This window comes from Sceloporus occidentalis, unplaced genomic scaffold (genome assembly GCF_023333645.1).
Source record: "Sceloporus occidentalis isolate IW3139 unplaced genomic scaffold, rSceOcc1.0.p SCAF_3, whole genome shotgun sequence".
NCBI lineage: Eukaryota > Metazoa > Chordata > Lepidosauria > Squamata > Phrynosomatidae > Sceloporus > Sceloporus occidentalis.
The window spans coordinates 113,716,297-113,734,499 of NW_028316983.1; the positions used below are offsets into that span (position 1 = coordinate 113,716,297).

The 18,203-nt window shown below is 41.0% G+C and overlaps 2 protein-coding genes and 2 long non-coding RNA genes across 5 annotated transcripts in view; 2 read left to right on the forward strand and 2 right to left on the reverse strand.

The window, feature by feature from the left end:
• Positions 1–10,145, forward strand: part of NIBAN1 (niban apoptosis regulator 1) — a 74,980-nt gene extending 64,835 nt beyond the window's left edge. The window contains exons 10-14 of the mRNA XM_089515827.1: positions 837–998; positions 2,884–2,994; positions 4,034–4,141; positions 5,036–5,147; positions 5,665–10,145. Of these exons, the coding sequence (XP_089371953.1) occupies positions 837–998; positions 2,884–2,994; positions 4,034–4,141; positions 5,036–5,147; positions 5,665–7,052 (1,881 nt within the window). The 3' untranslated portion in view covers positions 7,053–10,145. The remainder of the gene's footprint in view (positions 1–836; positions 999–2,883; positions 2,995–4,033; positions 4,142–5,035; positions 5,148–5,664) is intronic.
• LOC149316572 (uncharacterized) lies at positions 3,855–10,519 on the reverse strand. Its single transcript, XR_016280507.1, has 3 exons — positions 10,442–10,519; positions 7,153–7,244; positions 3,855–4,154 (listed from the first exon to the last, which is right to left on the reverse strand). It is a non-coding gene; the product is annotated as an uncharacterized LOC149316572 (long non-coding RNA).
• A 580-nt stretch (positions 10,520–11,099) lies between these two features.
• Positions 11,100–17,284, reverse strand: LOC149316573 (uncharacterized). Its single transcript, XR_016280709.1, has 3 exons — positions 17,198–17,284; positions 12,855–13,010; positions 11,100–11,226 (listed from the first exon to the last, which is right to left on the reverse strand). It is a non-coding gene; the product is annotated as an uncharacterized LOC149316573 (long non-coding RNA).
• Positions 17,285–17,421: 137 nt separating this feature from the next.
• Positions 17,422–18,203, forward strand: part of EDEM3 (ER degradation enhancing alpha-mannosidase like protein 3) — a 39,672-nt gene continuing 38,890 nt past the window's right edge. For both annotated transcript variants that reach the window (XM_089515853.1, XM_089515854.1), the window contains exon 1: positions 17,422–17,699. In XM_089515853.1, coding sequence (XP_089371979.1) covers positions 17,554–17,699 — 146 coding nt within the window. In that variant the 5' untranslated portion in view covers positions 17,422–17,553. The remainder of the gene's footprint in view (positions 17,700–18,203) is intronic.

Sequence of the window (18,203 nt, forward strand, 5' to 3'; positions counted from 1 at the left end):
TCAGGTAAAATACCTTCTATAAAAATCTTTTCAACAGCACATTTGTATGAAAAAGTTCTTCCAAAAGGCTGCAGCCTACGTGCATATATTGCTTAGTAACTCTACAGTTCTAAGGTGTTGAATGATGCCCTGAGCCCCTAGTTCCTTTTAACAAGTAGTCTACCCTATCCCTGTAATATCAGAGCCATTTATCAGCTAGGTTAAGCCCATGGCTAATCGATCAGCCGTGTAACTGGATGATGTAGGCCACAGGTTTGCCTTCTCCAGAAAGACCAACCGTGGCCTAAAGCAGATGGGCCAAAAAAGCACCTCCCAGGCGCTTTGTGGCTGTGACGTTCAAATGACACATGCCCCCGAAATGGCCTGAAGCCACTCTGGGACTGGCTAATGCGGCCCAAAGCTGACCCGAAAAGCAGCAGCCAGCTTCAGGACTGTGGCATCTGGTCACCATGGACCCAGAATGATCGCAGCCAAAGTGGCCACAGATCACTCCATTTGGCCTGTCTGCTTCACCCCATAGTTTCCGTCCTCTTCTAGTAGCTGCCACATTATCTTTTAGCACTGTTTTTCCAGGACTCCAAAGCCTCAGTTTTGCCACTATTCTTTAGGTCAGTGATTCTCAGACTTTGACCCACCAGTTTTTTGGGGAATTCAGCTCCCAAAACCTCAGGCAGTTTGGCCAACAGTCAGGAATTCTGGGAACTTAAGTACAAAACATTTGGCAGACCAAAGTTTAGGAACCACTGCACTGGTTGCACAGCATTCTCATTCTCTAAAAATGGTTGTATAATTACTGAAAACAATTTTTTTTTTTTGCAAAACATTATTTCTGATAGAATGTGAAACACCTGATGAACCTGCCATACCATTCTGTAAAAATGGAGCCTTGCTATCTGAAAGTCAACCTTCTTCAGGAGCAACTGCAGGACCTCAAGAGTCGCTTCAGATTTTATGACATTGATTTGATTATTCAGAAGACCCAAAATTTAATGCAGGAGGTACGGTAGGATACCTATTGATTTTGACCACCAGGCACCCCAGTTTAGGTCTCAGCATATGTACACTGGTCTTGTGAGTAGATCAACACACAGCTTTCTGAATGGTTTGTCTTGGTCAGTGATCAGGATTCAAATCGCCGCTTGGTCATGGAAATCCACTGAGCGACCTTGGACAAGTCACACTCTCTCAGCCTCAGAAGATGACAATGACAAACACCTGAAGAATTTTCCAAGAAAATCCCATGATAAATCCTACTTTATAAGTCGGAAATGACTTGAAGGCATACAACAACAAGAAATCTTGATTTTAAATGGTTTTAAATAGTGGCTCTCATTCTTTCAGATCTTAAGAATTTACCACTCATTCTAGAAAGACCCACCATTCATTCACCCTTCGAGAAAACTGAGTCCAACTCAGACAGAAATAAAAAAGCCAGTTTCCCCAAGAAGGACATTTATCTATTTATAGACTCTGTGTGTGTGTGTGTGTGTGTGTGTGTGTGTGTGTGTGTGTGTGTATTGAGGGTTCATACAAAAATATATTTCTCACCGGGAAATTTTACTTGGTATTGTCTGGCTAATGTTAGTTATTTTGTTTACAATATGAATGGAATTTTTTTTGACTGGTAGCACCCACAGTCCTTACAATTGGTTTCACACCAAGTTCCATGAAAAGGGGACTAAGACCAGCAATTTTCTGATGGAAAGAGCATTGAATTACATCAGTGCAATTAAAATGTTCGGAATGTCACCCCAATCTTATAGCCATTCCAGAGAGAGGAGAATATAGAAATCTGTAATCTTTGGGTGATACCAAAGGAATTGATGGATTGAGTTCAAAATCTTCTCATCTTCACTTGGTCCCATGAGATAACACATATATTAGATTAATCTAGTGACTGTAATAAATCATATGAAGTTGTATAACATAAGAGACAGACTGGAAAATGTAGTTACAACAGTGAAGATAAATTTTCCTGTTACAGTAGCTGTAAAACACAAAGAACACAAATTTTTAAAATGCAGTGGTATTATTGGGAATAATTTTTATTGCTGCCAGTACTTTCCCACGTAGACTGTGTATGTGTACATGTTTCTTGGTTAACTGCCACTAAAACAGGCTCCCAAAGGCTACCTGGGGAATGCTTGTCCTGAACCATCCAAGACTCCTGAGCCAGCCTGGAACTGTATATACTTGGAAGATACATTCATCGTGCCAGGTTCCCTAAGGTCTATGAAATGAGTAGGAAGGGAGTGACTACTTGCTGTTCTTCTTTTATAGCTGAAAATAGGTTTCCTGGTACTTGGGAAAACCAGTGAGGAACAGTAGCTCAGAAGGAAGAATTCTGTACAGTTTTTGCCTAGTATACGCACATCGTGAAGTATTTGGGGAAATTACTCTGCCCATAAATACACATGGAGGAGATTACACTAAAACTGAGAGTTTTGTACAGAAATATATTTTTGTGCAAGAATGGTTCCAGAAACACATTTGTTTTGTGCAAAATAGTGGATTTTGTACAAAAACTGTGTTTTTTTATATAACTACAAAAGCCTATTTGATTTTGTAAACAATTTTTGATGCAAAAATATTATCTTTGTGCAAAAATTGTGTACAAAACACAGACCCCAAAACACCTGTTTGTGCAATAATCATTTTAATTTTTAAAAGTGTTAAAATGTAATTTTTAAAAGTATATATTCAGGCTTTGAAAAGGTCTTCCATATGATTAAAATATCTGTGTTGCAAGAAGCATCACAAAAGGACACAAATCTTTATGCATGTTAATAAAGTACAGCAGATATTGACTGATGGGTTTATCTTGACATCAGATGGATTACTGCAGGCTAAAAGTATGACATCTTCCTTTCAATGTGTTTCTAGCTGCTGGAAAATGCAGTGTATACCTTTGAACAGTTGCTGGGCCTGAGCCATCCTAAAGATTTGGCAAAGCTGGCAGCAACCATTGAAAAAGTCAAACTGCGTGTCTTAAAGGTATGTGAAATTTCTTTAGCCATGTCTGCCAAGAGAAATGCAGGGCTACAGTGTCTACCAAAAAATCCAATGATTTGGATTTCTACTAATATGTTAAAAACATTTGTGTTTCTTATAATCAACTATATTGATTCCAAAACAGTTTTGCAACAATTATACCCTGGATGTAAAGGAGGATGCATTATTTGAGCTTTCAGTAGCTATTCCTATGAGTGTGTGAACATAGCTATTAGTGCAGTTGTTTGCAAACCTGGAGCCCTTTCACTCTACAAAATTATAGCACTTATGATCCTAGTTTAACTGCCATGACTGCCTCTGTATGATCCTGAGTTTGGAGAAGCACTGGAGCAGAGGAGCGCCACTCTCTAAGCAAATCTCAGGATTTCATAGGATGCCACCATGACAGTTACTAGAAAAGCATAGTGCTATAATTTGTTTAGAATGAAAGGGAACCTGGTATCCTCCACATGTGTTGCATCTGAAGCAGAAAATTTCACAAGCACCTCTCTCCTTCCCTGATAGTAATACAGGAAGAACAAATTACATAATTAACCATCTGCTGCTTTGTGAGACACCCAAAATTGGCTGCTTGAGCTAGTCACATCCTCTGTCTAATGGTACAGCTGGCTCTATCAAGTTATGCAGGTATACCTCAGTTAACAAAATAGATATGTTCATAGGCATTATGTCTTCAGTGTTAGAAGCTTTGTTAACTGAGGTATGCCTGTATGTCAACTTGCAGTCAGACATAACCATGAAAGGAAAAATGGGAGAGGAGCTTTTAGAACTGGTGTTCATACATTTTTAATTTTGTTAATTAAACTAGTTTTAAAGTACAATGATACTTTAACATTGTACAATATGAAAACAGAAACTTTATAAAATGACTTTCCCAGAGCCAAGTTTGAGTGGAAGCAATTAATTAATGCTTCTGTGCATTGCGTTCAGTTGGTATTATTTCTGGGTCATACATGAAAGTGAGAGGGGGTTGTCAGCACTTCAGGATCTCATGGTTGATTCTCCTTCTTTTAAATGGCAGCAATACGACTATGACAGCAGTACTGTCCGGAAGAAGATCTTTCAGGATGCTCTGGTCCAGATCACTTTGCCCACCCTGCAGCGAACACTGGCTTCCACCTGTAAACCAGTAGGTTGCTACACTGAAGTATATGAGACAAAAGTATAATAAGGATATACATATCAGATGCTATAAGCTATATAAAACTGGTAAAACCACCTCCTTAGTACTCCTTGCTTAAGAAAACCTTATGAAATTTATGGGGTCGCCATAAGTTGACAGGCAACTTAAAGGCAGACACACAGAGAGACCAAAGCTCTCCTTCTAATCATTGTTATTGGGAAGCAAAAATAATTGTACCATTTTAAAAGATGCTGAAGTAAAGAAATATTGTTGTAGACATAGAGACAAGAAAAGTTAGCTGGATCTAAATTTAGTCATACAGTGCACCCTTAGTATATGCAGGAGATCCATTTCTGATCTCCTCCCCCCCGTATAAGGGAAAAAACATGGGACCAAAAGTCCCATTTGTTTCAGTGGCCATCTGTGGTGCTGTGTGCATGCCATAGGCTCGCGTGTCATTTTAATATCTGGGGCTTGCCGTCCGCATAAGCTTATGACAAGCCCGCAGTAAGGTGTTGGTACAACTGTTGCAGGGCTAATTTCAACATCATCTTGCTCCTGAGCCCTCACTGGAATCCTTGAAGCTTTGTGTGTGCCCTGCCTGTCTTTGCTGTATTCCCTATTACTTATTTACTTCTCATTCCAGATGCAATGTTTTTGAGTTTCTTGCTGCATTGCAAGGAACTACTCCTTTAGATTGCCTTGCTGCTTCTTGCAAATCCTTTGTTCCTCCCCATGAAATTTGTCTTCGATCAGAGCCAAATTTAAAGTCTACCAATTTTAAGAAGTGGTTAGCTATTGTAATTGGTCTTAGCTAATGCCCAGAGAGACAGTGATGTGGCAAAATCCAATATGTGGCAATGTCTTTTTATTCTCTTAAAATTGTATCTTGTTTTACAGATGCTTCAAGAATATGAGGAATACATCTTTGCTGAGCATACCAATGTGATACAAGTTGAAAATGTCTATGAAGAAATTTTACTTCAAGCTTTGCTGGATGAAACCCTACAAGGTAACCTCTCATGTGACAAATGTAACCATCAATCTTATGAAACAAGAAATCGTATCTCTTGAGGTGGCTGATTTGTTTTGATCCATGTCATTTAATTTGTGGCACTTTGCATTTCATCAAATGTTGGAAATCTTTAGATACTCCTTTATCTGAATAATAGCTATCTGAATATTATCTTCATTCTGCTTAGATGCTGAAATGAAGATTAAGAACCCCAAAGCTTTGAACTTTTCAGAGAGTGGAGATAAAAAAAGTTTAGGGAGCCAAAGTTATACCCTGTCAAGCAGACAGTCCTTGCATCTTCTTCCTCTTTGCTCAGCCAAGCATTTACTCATTGTGCACCAGAAGTAAGATGCATGGTTAGAATCTTGTCCCAAATTATGTTCCATTTGGGAAGGAACACTATCTCCTGTATTTTACAGGACTAGTGTCCTATTTAAGTGTCCTATTATCTATGGCATCTTTTTGTTATGCTCATGTGACTGAAGCATTGTGTATGTTTCCATCTTCTGTTTAGTGATAAAAGAGGCTGCACACTTGAAGAAACACAACCTCTTTGAAGAAATGAGCCATCCTTTTGAAAGTGTCTCCAGTTTGAGTGATCTAAAAACTCCATCAGGATCGGCACAAGCCAGCCCAGCCAGGAAGCCAGCCTTTAGTGAGACAGAGGTCTCAGATACTGACACTACAAGTAATGAAATTTTCACACCAGAAAAAAACACTCTGGAGGAGTGCCATGAGACCATGAAACCATTAGACAGTAAAGAAGAAGCTTCTGCTGAGGTATCTTTCATTCCTTCTGAAGCAAAGGAGGAAGTAGTCATTTCAGATTTCAGTGGCAAGGAGGAGTTATCCAATGTAACACAAAATGCTATAAAAGAACAGAGAGACCCTCAACTTCCAAATGTAGTAGAAGCAACATTAAGTACAAGTGCAAGAGCAGAAAATATGGAGTCGGTGGAAGAGGAAAAAACTCTGCTTCCTGATGGTGTGGATGAAATAAGGAACTTGCTAACACTGACAGTTGAACTGCCAGTTGATATCTCATCTGAGAACACAAAACAAGCTCTGCATGAAACTTGTATTTTGAAGCCACAGGAATCTGCAGAAGAAACAGGCAAAGAGGACCGAATGAATGCTGAATTATGTCAAACATGTGAGATAAAGGAGCCCACGTTGGAAACTGCAGATGGAAATAACACAAATATAGCAAGCACATTTGGGGAGAGAAGCTTCATAACACATATAGATCCTTCCAATGAGTCTGGAGAGCTGAGTGTTTGTCACTCAAGGCCAGAGTTGGAGACAATCATGTGGTTTACTGATGTGGAGAACAGCAGTACTGGTAACCACTTCCAACCAAAACCACCTGCTGAAACTGGACCATCTGGCCAGAGTGAAGTAGGCCTTTCTCATGGTCATTTTGATTTCATGGATCAGGCATTACAAGTAGAACAGTCTGCTGAAAAAGGAATGCTTAATCAGAAGGAAGAAGTCTTTTCTTCTTCTCATTCTGTCCCAATGGGTGATAATAGCAAAACAGAGCAACCTCCTGAAGGTGATTTTCAAGAAGCAGAACTCTCTTCTCAGTCTGTCTCTAGGGAAGTGGATGCGCCATCATTTTCAGGTTACCCTGTTGAAACACAGGAGTCTATTTTGAATATTGCAAAGCTGACAATAGACCCAAATGATCAGCCACTTTCTCCAGAACTGAAAGAGAGTGAGAGTAGCAATCTGGAGGAACTGATAAAGATAGACAAAACCCTCATCTTCACTCAAGGGGATGATTCTGAACAAGCAGATGTGTCCTTTCCAAGTGCAGAGTCTATGAATATGACAGAAGGTGCAAGAGACAGATGCAAAAATGCTGAGGGCAACAATCTTGAGTTACAATCTGAGAAGTAAAAAAAGGTAATCTGGGGAATGTAAAACATTAGCCCTGAGATCATTATGATATAAGTCACCTCAAAATTAATGTGGAGAGATGTATTCAAAACACACACACCTTATCTGAGAGCACTCACATTCTCATTCGGCATCTGCTCAAGAATCCTGGTGGTCTGAATTACTGCTTTTGTCAGCCCATTCCTGCTTATTCTGAGAAGATGGAAATTGATAATAAAAATTTGATTACTGTCACCAACGTGGTAAATACTTACATTGTCAGCGATAAGTTGATAGGTGATAGTTTGCTGAGAACATTTAGTGTCACTGTTTATAATGAATTACTGTTTCATGTGGGTGAGGACTGCAGTGATGTGAGAGCAAAATTTAGAAGGAAAGGCTTAAATTAGATGTAGTAAAGGGGGAATGAAACTTTGTATGAAGCATGTTAATAAGAAGCAGATGGGAAATTTTCAGCAATAGGGTGATTTGCTTATTAGAATCTTGCACAGTGTAATGGTCCATATATAGCGTTAACCTTGAATAGCTGGATTATTCTTTTTGTATTTAAAAGCTTTGGCAGAGATTTGACCATAGAGCAGTTCAGTTCTCCTCCTTTTTTAGTTGCTGAAATACTTAAATTGCCAGAATAGTTGGCGTGGGTTTCTCGGTTCCTCCCCGCCCCCTTTGCACCTTTTGTAGGGCACTTTATACATTTTTTTCTCCACAAGGAATGACAAACGTTTCACAGTAATTTGCACCTGTATTTATTTCAAAGTGCCTAAACCAAGGCTATGCCTATTTAAAAAAACGCACACTGCAGTGATTCCTAATTCAATGATAAGGCAGATGTGGTTTGTCTACAGAAGAATGGGATTATGCAACTTTCAATATACAGCCTACTCTGCGTATTGAATCCATGGATTCAACCATGGATTGAACCATCTATGGATTGAACCATCTACGGATTGAAAAGATTCAAAATTGATATCAATTCCAAAAGCAAGCCTTGTTTTTGCCATTTTATATAGGGACACCATTTTATTATGTCATTGTATTTAATGGGACTTAGGCATCCACAGATCTTGGTATCCATAGGTGGTCCTGGTACCAAACCCCAGCAGCTACCAAGGGCCCATAGTATATGTTATACAAACTGAGTGTATTTGGCTGTTTCTTTTGGCCATGACAATGGAAGCCAGGACCAAGGTTTACTTCTTAATGGAATGCCTATCTACATATTTTCTTTTGCATTTTGGGCTACAGTCTTATCATTTTAACAAACCCTGAAAATTCAGGGGAGGGTCGAGGTCTATCTCAGATCAGGCCAGGAGATTCTCCTAGCTACCCCCATTTCCCTGGTGGTCAGAGCCACAAATATTATTTTTATAGTAACATTCATAAGGATTACATCCAGCACTTGCTTGCGTAGAGCCAGCGTGGCATGGTGGTCTGAATGCTGGACTAGGACTTGAGGAGACCATGCTTAAAATCTCTGCTTAGCCATGGAAACCCATGATCTTGGGTAAGTCTCTTAGTCTCAGAGGAAGGCAAAGGCAAATCCCCTCCGAACAGATCTTGCCATGAATACCCTATGAAAGGTTCACTTTAGGGTTTCTGTACGTTGGAAACAACTTGAAGGCACACAATATTAACAACTTCCTTTTCCTTTTCCTGTACTCCCAATGTACCCCATCTGCTCTGGAGGAATCACTAACTCTTCACAGCAGATTGGAAGGGGCACATAGGGTGTCAGCAGGAAGGAGCAAAACACACAAGAACAACAGCATCCATTCTGCTGGCAGGTAATCATCTTTGGATACAACCAAATAGGAATATTTAATGTGATAGTATGGGCAGATACACTAATGCGTTTGTTTTAAAATTAAAGTACAAATATAATAAAACTTTTTAACAGTCATTAACAAATATTACTCCATTCCTATTAAAACTAAAGTCATAGTTAAGAAGATATACCTGGAACTAACCACAGGCATTGTTAGATTTTAACCACAGAAACAATTGCAATGCTATCTAAAGGATGCTTTTAAAAAACTAATACAGGAATTATGAAGGCGATTGTATCTCTAGAACAGATTCAGGATGTCAACATTACATCTTTGCATACTCTTATAATGATCCCTCGAGTAAATACATCTAAGAAAATACTTTCACATAGCATGGAGTCAGTATGGGGTATGTGCACCATAAGTATCCCAGGCAATGGGACTTTTTTGGTATCTGTGGACCAACAATAGGATCAGGAAGAAAGTCAGTCCTATCTCCTTCTCATAGATTTAACTGTCGCCCCATTCCCTTGTTAAAGACACTAGAAAGAGTTGTTTATACATTTGTGTGGTTCAGCTCCTTCCCATTCTTAGGTCTTGCCTTGTGGTACACTTCTTTTTAGCCATCTCTGCCTTAACAGAAATGTGAAATGCAAAAAAGGATTTGGCATATCCCAGTTACGTTCTGTATGAATAATCTTTCTTGAGTTGATACATTCAGACACAGTTAGACAGCCCAACTATTACTAAAGTAATAGAGTGCATTTAAGCTAACACTTGCTTGAAAACATAGTGTATATTTGATTATTACTTTAAGGACTGGTAGTGGGTATGTTTTTACAATATTGAATTTCTTATTGCAAGTCAGGACTAGAGTTAATTTGTATGTTCTAGTGGTGTATAATTAATTTGACATATCATTTTCTTGAATGTGGAAGATTGAAAGTCATCACTGTTGAAATTGTTGGCTTTTCTAAGTATTTTGATATTCGCACCAAGTATGAAAAATTTAAGAAAGCAATTTTCACTGGGTATTTTGGTCTAGAAAAAAAAGATAAGCTGGAAATTTTCTGGAAAGAGAGGCAGGCAAGCTGACAGGTGAATACCACCTCAGAGCTTACCCCAGGAGGCCTGTCTCTTCTATTCACAGGGGCATCTACTACAAACTCTCCTATGAAAAGGATCCTGGTCATTTTTTGAAAGCAAATGTTGTGTCTGCCCTGATTTTTATTAATGTTACTTGTAAGCTCTCATCAAAGGATTTGTATCCTGAATGGCAGGTTATAAATAATTGTAATAATAATAAAAAAAATCAATACACTTTTAACATTTGGTAATGTTTTACTTTTATTTTAGCACCTCTACCACCCAGAGAACTAGAAATTATTTAAGACTAATATTCTTTGGGAAGAGCCAACATGACGTACTGAACTGAGTGTTGGATTAGGACTTTGGAGACCAAGGTTCGAGTCTCCATTTGGACATGGAAACCCACTTGGTAACCTTGGGCAAGTAAGACACTCTCAGCCCCAGAAAACCACATGATAGGGTCACTTTAGGGTCCCTATAAGTCAATAGTGACTTGAAGGCACACAACAATAGCAACATTCTTTGGAGTCTTACCTGAAGCTGGTAGTGAACTGAACCAAAGTGCTTTCATCTGTCCTTTAGTTGCTGTAGCCATTAATGATGATACATCATCATTTCATGATTCCAACAAGAACTGAAGTGTGAAACACAAAGGAAAATGTTACTAAAATCTCTTTAAGGACATAATTTTCACTCTCTTGTCCAATAACTTACAGCATTTTTGGAATTATTAAGGTATGGCAGGTATGTAGCAAAGTTCCTCCATTTTCTACATGTGTACATCACAAATATAAGTTATAATATAAATGTAATCCTATAAGGAGTGAACAAAGCACAGCCTGCAGGCCACATATGGTTCCCAAGGCCATTTTTCCACCTGTGAGGTCTTTTATGTTCCCCTTACACATTACCTTTCCCCATAAGAAAGTATAATTTTCCCACTCCTGGAGGACTTCTGAAGTAGAATTTTGCAGTAATATGGAACACAGGGCTTCCATGCCCCCAATGAATCACCCCATCCCCATTTTTGGTCTGATGCAGCCCATAATCTGTCCTGGATTGAAAATTTGACCTCTGGGCCATTGGGACTTCCCACAGTTGTCCACACTCCAACACTGTGCATTGGAGACACTGAACTACAATAGCTGAGCATAGAGCCCTGGTCATCAATTATCTTTACACTTACCACAACCAATAGTCCTTTGCTCCCAGATAATTTATTCTTGGTTTGCCAGCATGGGAAGGCAACTGCTGTAATATTTCTCGGGGTGCTCTTGTCTTCCTAAAGTCTCCAGTTGTTGTAGCATCATTGAGACTAGCTGAAAGAAAGAAATTGGCAGCATGAGCTTTCATAGACTAAAGTCTACTTCTTCAAATGCATTTCTTTCTTTCAGTAGTTTCAAAGGTGCTACAAGATCTCTCCACAACTGATTCTACAGACTAACACAGCTATATCATCGAATTCTCCAGTTGTTGATTCACATTGTATACCAATGATTCTCAAGCAGGTTCCCCCCTACTCTTCCCAAACTTTTTTTTATGTGTATAATACACACTCATAGAGTTAAATATTGAATTGACTAAAATAAAACTGTTTTAATTTGAACAATATCATTCCCTATAAAAAGCTAAAATATGAATATACATGAATGTGCAAATGAAAACAATAAATAAACAAATTATTTTTATTCATATACTGCATCAAGTGGAGGGGATGCTACATCCACATGTAGATGTAAAGAAGGGATCCCAAGAGTAAAAATGTTGAGTACCACCGGTGTACATTAAAATGTACAAGTCTATTTAAAATGTACCGACTGTGATGGTGATGATTCTGTCTTCAGACAGAGCATCTTTTTAAACTTCAGCCTCCTAAATGGAAACCTGAATGTAACATGTTCAAGCACATTTATTGTATCTTTGCAAGATTAGGGATTTTCTCCATGCATTTCCCCCCTTCTTTTCACTGTTTTATGGAAACTATTTGCTTCTCTCCATAAACAAGACGGGCTCTTATTTACATCATTTCCCCCATGTGCATTTAGAGCATATTTTCCAGTTTTAATGATTAATGGATAAAACAGCTGGTTCTCCCTTGTCAGCATATTGTTAGAATGTTATGAAAACCAATATGCTTGTAAATCAGTCACAAATATGCTGCAGTTCAATGGCCAAAGGCGAACACTGTAATTGTGTATGTGCATCTCTGGACTGAACATGTTACAAGTAGGGTTTCTACGTGAAGATTGTTCCAGGCCCTGAGGTTTCCAGGCCAAAACTTGAAACCTAAGGACAGCCACACTGGAATGACATTAAGTTATGCAATAAGTACCAACCACAGTTGTTCACAGCTTGTTATTCAAACTTACACACACATTTTCCTTTCTGGAAATTATGATATAAATGTTAGCTAAAGGGGCTGTTTTGGGATCAGTTAGATTTGGGGGGGGGGGGGGTATCCATTCTTACATATTTAGGAAGAAGTGAAAAGGAACTTTTAATCTCGCCTACCTCTTTCTAGCCAGAAGGTGGATACCAAGCATAGCAAAGTGTGAGCCCTGGTACAATAATGAGTGGGAGGGAAGGACAAAACTAAGTTAACTAAATAAGTAAATAGATTGGGGGAAGGACAAAACCAAGTAATTAAATAGACTAGCCATTCCCTCTTGTCTGAGGATGCACCCATCAAAACTGGAGAATTTGCACCCTTGTCTCCCACCTGGACATGGCCCATGAAAATTGAAAACTTGGGGCCTTATTGCACTACTAGGCTCATCTCTCTCTGCAATAGCATCTTTCTAAAAATAGTGTTTAAGTGGGATTGTTCTCTTTTCTCTTGCACCTTCAGAACCATTCTGGGATGACTGTGTCCATTTGTGTTAAAAGCTTTCCGCACGTAACATTTGGATCTGACCACCCATTCTCTCCTCCATGACATTATCCTTACCCCTTGGTGTGATAAGACTCTCAGAGTCAACTTCAGAGGCCTGGCAAACTGTTTCAAGAAACACAAACAGCTGCTGAAAATGGCGATCTGTATTGCTGTCCACTGCTCCAACTCAGTAGAACTGGTTCCACATTTGCATTTCTCCACCTGCATTGGCTGTGGGGACAGGAACCACACAGCCTGGTGAAAACAGCACATCCCCCAACATTTCACATATGAAACCCACAACTTGTATGGCTGGGTGACATCAGAGTGTGATCAAAAGGATGTGGCCAGGCAACAAAAGGGCAAGGGTTATGAGCATTAAGAAGAAAAAAACAGATTACTTTAAACAAAGAAACCATGGAATTTATGTACTGTGTTTTGAAAAGCCTGAAAACGAACGAAAGAAATAAAACCAGTCACTCCCAGATCAATAAATGCATTACTTTGTGTGGCTGTACATCAAGACAATAATTATAATATCACTCCATTATTGGCCAACCGAAATGCACAATATACTTGTTGCAAGCTTTCGAAGCTCCATTGGCTTCTTCATCAGGCAAGATGTTACAAACCAAACAGGAGGGGGGGAAATTGGAGATGTTATCCTCCCCACCATAACATCTTTACCAAGGACTGGAACAACATGCAGGCATCTGACTAACATCTCCCATTGTTTTTTCCCCTTTCTGTTTGGTTTGTAACATTTTGCCTGATGAAGGAGCCCACAGAGCTTCGAAAGCTTGCAACAGGTATATTTTACATTTTGGTTGGCCAATAAAGGTATCACTGATGGATTTTTGCCTGTTAAATGTTAATGGCCAACGCAGCTACCTGTGCATGTTTTTAATGATATTTCATATTATTGTAAAATGTAAGTGCCTTCATTAAATCCTATTCAAAATGATACCTTTCCCTGACATTCATGGTCACTGTAGGTGCTCTGTGCTCAACCCACCCCTTCTGCCCAAAGATAAAAATAAGGGTGGAGGGGAATAACATACAATACTTCTGGCTCTAAGAGATAAATGGAATGTAATTGGTGGAGATATGGTTGGGAAAAAATATGATCGTCATAAAGAAATGCACACATTCCATTGACCTTTAAGAGTCTCTCCTGTCACAATCTCGAACATGTTTACCATGGAGTAAGTCACACTTTATTAATTGACGTTTATTTCTGAGAAGATACATGTACTGTCCCATTGTTAATGGGAATAGAACATGGCTCTGCATGAAAAATAATTTCTCAAATATTTTTTAACTCGGGACCAGAAGTTACACTTTCTTTCCTATGACATTGTCTAGCCCTGGCATGACGCACTTACAAGCACAGGCAATTAGTAAATCCAAAGTGGTGAAGAAAAGAAAACCAATAAAACTAAGGCTTGTAAGATCTGTACTAGTTTAAAAAACAAAAACAAGTTATAGGCAGGGTTGTTATAGGAGGAAGCAGTCTTTCAAATATCCTGGCCCCAAACCCTTGCTATTTGCCAACAAGTTGGTTTTGATTCATGGAAGGCCTACGAAGGAAAGCGACCCAAGAGCCTCAGCCATCATCCGTTAGCCTGCTCAGGTCCTGCAAACTCAGGGCTATGACTTCCTTGCTTGAGCCTATCCACCTGTAATGCAGTCTTTCTCTTGTTTTATTGCCTTCCAGTTTACAAAACATTATTGTCTCTAATGAGACATGTCATCTCTGCAGATGGCCACAGTAAAATTGGGTCATTTTGGTTCAGGCTTGCCTCGCTCTTGTTGTGCACCTTCAAGTCATCTCTGACTTATGGCAACCCTAAGATGACCGTATCATGGGGTTTTCTTGGCAATTTTCTTCCGAGGGGATATGCCATTATCATCCTCCGAGGCTGAGAGAGTATGATTTGCCCAGAGTTACCCAGTAGGTTTACATGGCTGAGCCGGCATTCGAACCCAGTTCTCCAGAATCCTAGTCCAACGCTCAAGCCACTACTCCATCATGTTTTGCTCTGGGGCCTATCTATTAGTCATTTTGGCTATCAGTGGGATCCTCAGCACTCTTCTCCTCAGGAGAAGTTGACTTTCCTCCTATCTTCTTTCTTGACTGTCCAGCTCTCACATTCATACATGGCAATAGGGAATACAATGGATTGGATGATCATAACTTTGGTGTTCAGGTTTATATCTCTAGCCTTACACTTTAGGCTCTTTACCCTTTCATAGCTGCCCTTCCCATTCCTAGCCTTCTTCCGATTTCTTGCTACTTATATTGCTACTGACGGCAGTCTCTCATTTCTGATCAATGTTTGATCCAAGGTAAGGGCAGATCTTTTTAACTATTTCAATTTCCTTATTATCCAGGATGAATCCGTACAGCTCTTCCAGTTTTCATTATTTTTAATGAATATTGTAATGTTTTTAACTGTTATTTGTTATTATTATGTGGGGATTTTATATGTTTAAGGGAGAGAGGGGTAATTTGGGATTATTATGTATTGTGGGAATTATTATTTTTGTTCGCTCTGAAAGCCGCCTTGATTCTGGTGGAGAGGCGGCATATAACTAAAAATTATTATTATTATTATTATTATTATTATTGCTTCCTTAATATTGAGCATTAAGCCTGCCTTAGCACTTCCCCCCCTTTGGCTTTCTTTAGCAATGGTCCCTCTCCCTCTGAAAAATAACTGTCCATATTTTGGGTCCGAATAGCAATATAAATAAGTACTATATGTGTAGTGTACATCTATAGCTATCTCTCTCTTTATCTGAAGATAGAGGGGTATGTAGATCTACAATACATATATCTCTGGGCTGCAGAAATAACTCAGTTCGAGACCGCTTTAGGTGCCATGACTTAGTGCTATGGAATTCTGGGAAGTGTAGTGTTTGTGAGACATTGAGCCTTCTCTGCCAGAGAGAGAGAGAGAGCTCTGGTGCCACACAAACACCACAGTGCCCAGAATAATTCCCTAGCATTGAGCACAGCAGTTAAACCGGTCTCAAACTGGGTTATTTCTGCAGTGGGAATGCATCCCAGAGATATATATGTATTGTAAATATATATATAGATATATATACATATATATACACACACACACTTATCGATATATCTATATCCTTCTCTCTATATCTATCTATCTATATGTATCTTTCTCTTTCTCTCTCTATGTGTGTGTGTATATATATATATATATATATCCTCCCCCTCTATATATGTATCTCTCTCTATATATATCTATATCTATATGTATCTCTCTATATATATATGTATATGTAGGGTTGCCATAGCGCCGGACCTCCAAACCGGGAAAAATGTAGGACAAAATTTTCAAATGTAGGACACACAAAAATGTGTCCTACATTTGAAAATTCTGTCCTACATTTCCCTGGCGATCGCGGCGGGGAGCGGAGGCCAAGCGGCGAGGGAAAGCCTCCACTTAAGGAGGCTTTCCCTCCCCGCCTGGGCCCCGGGCCTCACCGCGATCGGAGGCCGGGATCGGGGCCTCTCCTCGTTCCTGGCCCCCGCGGGGACCAGGAAGGAGGGGAGGAGGCTGGCGACGATCGCCGCGGCCTCGCCTCGTTCTTGGCCCCCGCGGAGGCCAGGAAGGAGGGAGGAGGCTGCAGGGAGGCAGGGAGGTTGGCGCGGCTGCGCCCAAGAGGCGCCGCCTCCCTGCAGCCTCCTCCGCCCCAGGCCTCACTGCCCTCCTTTTCCTCCGCGTGGCCATGCGCGGTGGAGGAGGAGGAGGGCAGCGAGGCCCCAGGGTTGCCCAGCAAGCCCGCTGCAACCGGGCTTCTCCCGGTTTTTGGCTGCACCCGTGCCGTGACCGGGCAGGTACAGCCAAAACCGGGAAAAACCCGGTTGCAACCGGGTTATGGCAACCCTATACTGTATATGTATGTATATATCCTCCTCACCTCTCTCTATATATCTATATGTATCTCTCTCTCTCTCTCTCTCTATATATATATATATATATGTAAATACATATATCCTCCCTTTCTCACTCTCTCTCTCTATATATATATGTATATATCCTCCCCCCTCTCTATATATATCTATATGTATCTCTCTATATATATACATATATATATGTAAATACATATATCCTTCCGTCTTTCTTTCTCTATATATATCTATATGTATCTCTCTCTCTCTATATATATATGTATATATGTATGTGTGTGTGTGTGTGTATATATATATATGTGTGTGTGTGTGTGTGTGTATATATATATATATATCCTCCCCCCCCCCTCTCTCTCTATATATATATATCCCTCTATATTCAGATAAAGACAAAACACTTCAGCATTACCACACCCACACCCCCAACGCGAACCCGGAAACTCCACATTCCAGTGGCTGGGAGGGTGTCTCTAACCTACGCTTATCTCTACGCCAGAGAGAGAAAGCCACGTCAGGCCAAGGTTGGCGCGAGGGCGGGTCTCTCGTTGGTTCCACGTCCCCCGTTTCCTCAGGTCGCGCGCGCTTGCGTCTCTCGTCACGTGACCCCGTCCCATCTCGGTTCTCCCATTGGCTCTCTCGGTCACGTGGCCGGAAGCGAACCCGGAAGCGGCCGGGGCTGCGGTTTCCTTGGCTACACCGGAGAGAAGGAGGGGTGGCGGGAAGCAGCGCGAGCGCGAGCCAAGGGCCGGTCCCTTCTGCTGCGGCTGCGGCTGCGGCTCCTCCTCGGGAAAGGGATGGGAGCGGGCCGGGCCTAGCGGGGCAGAGGCTGCCATGAGCGCGGCGGCTGCGGGCCAGGGAAGGAGCGGAGGAGGGGGAGGAAGAGCCCGCTTTCCCGGCTGGAAAGTGCTGGCCCTGGGCCTCCTCTCCGCCTCCTCGGTGCTGGCGGCCATGAGCCGGGAAGAGAAGCGCCGCCTCGGGTGAGTGAGAGGCAGCGAGGGGAGCCAGACATGGAGGGCCCTGACAGGAAACCCATCAGGAACGCCTTGGAGGGAGCTGGGGATGTTTAGCCTGGAGAAGAGGAGGTTAGGAGGTGATAGGATAGCCCTGTTTAAATACTTGAAGGGATGTCATTTTGAGGAGGGAGCAACCTTGTTTTCTGCTGCTCCAGAGACTAAGACCCAGAGCAATGGATGCAAGCGCCAGGAAAAGAGATTCCACCTCAACATTAGGAGGAACCTCCTGACAGTGAGGGCTGTTCGACAGTGAAACACACTCCCTTGGAGAGTGGTGGAGTCTCCCTCCTTGAAGGTCTTTAAACAGAGGCTGGATGGTCCTCTGTCAATGGGGATGCTTTGATTGAGAGTTCCTGCATGGCAGAATAAAGGGGTTGGGCTGGGTGGCCCTTGGGGTCTCTTCCAATAGGATTCTATGATTGCTCTCCTTTTCTGCTCATGCAGACTAATGTCACTGCCACAGTTGAC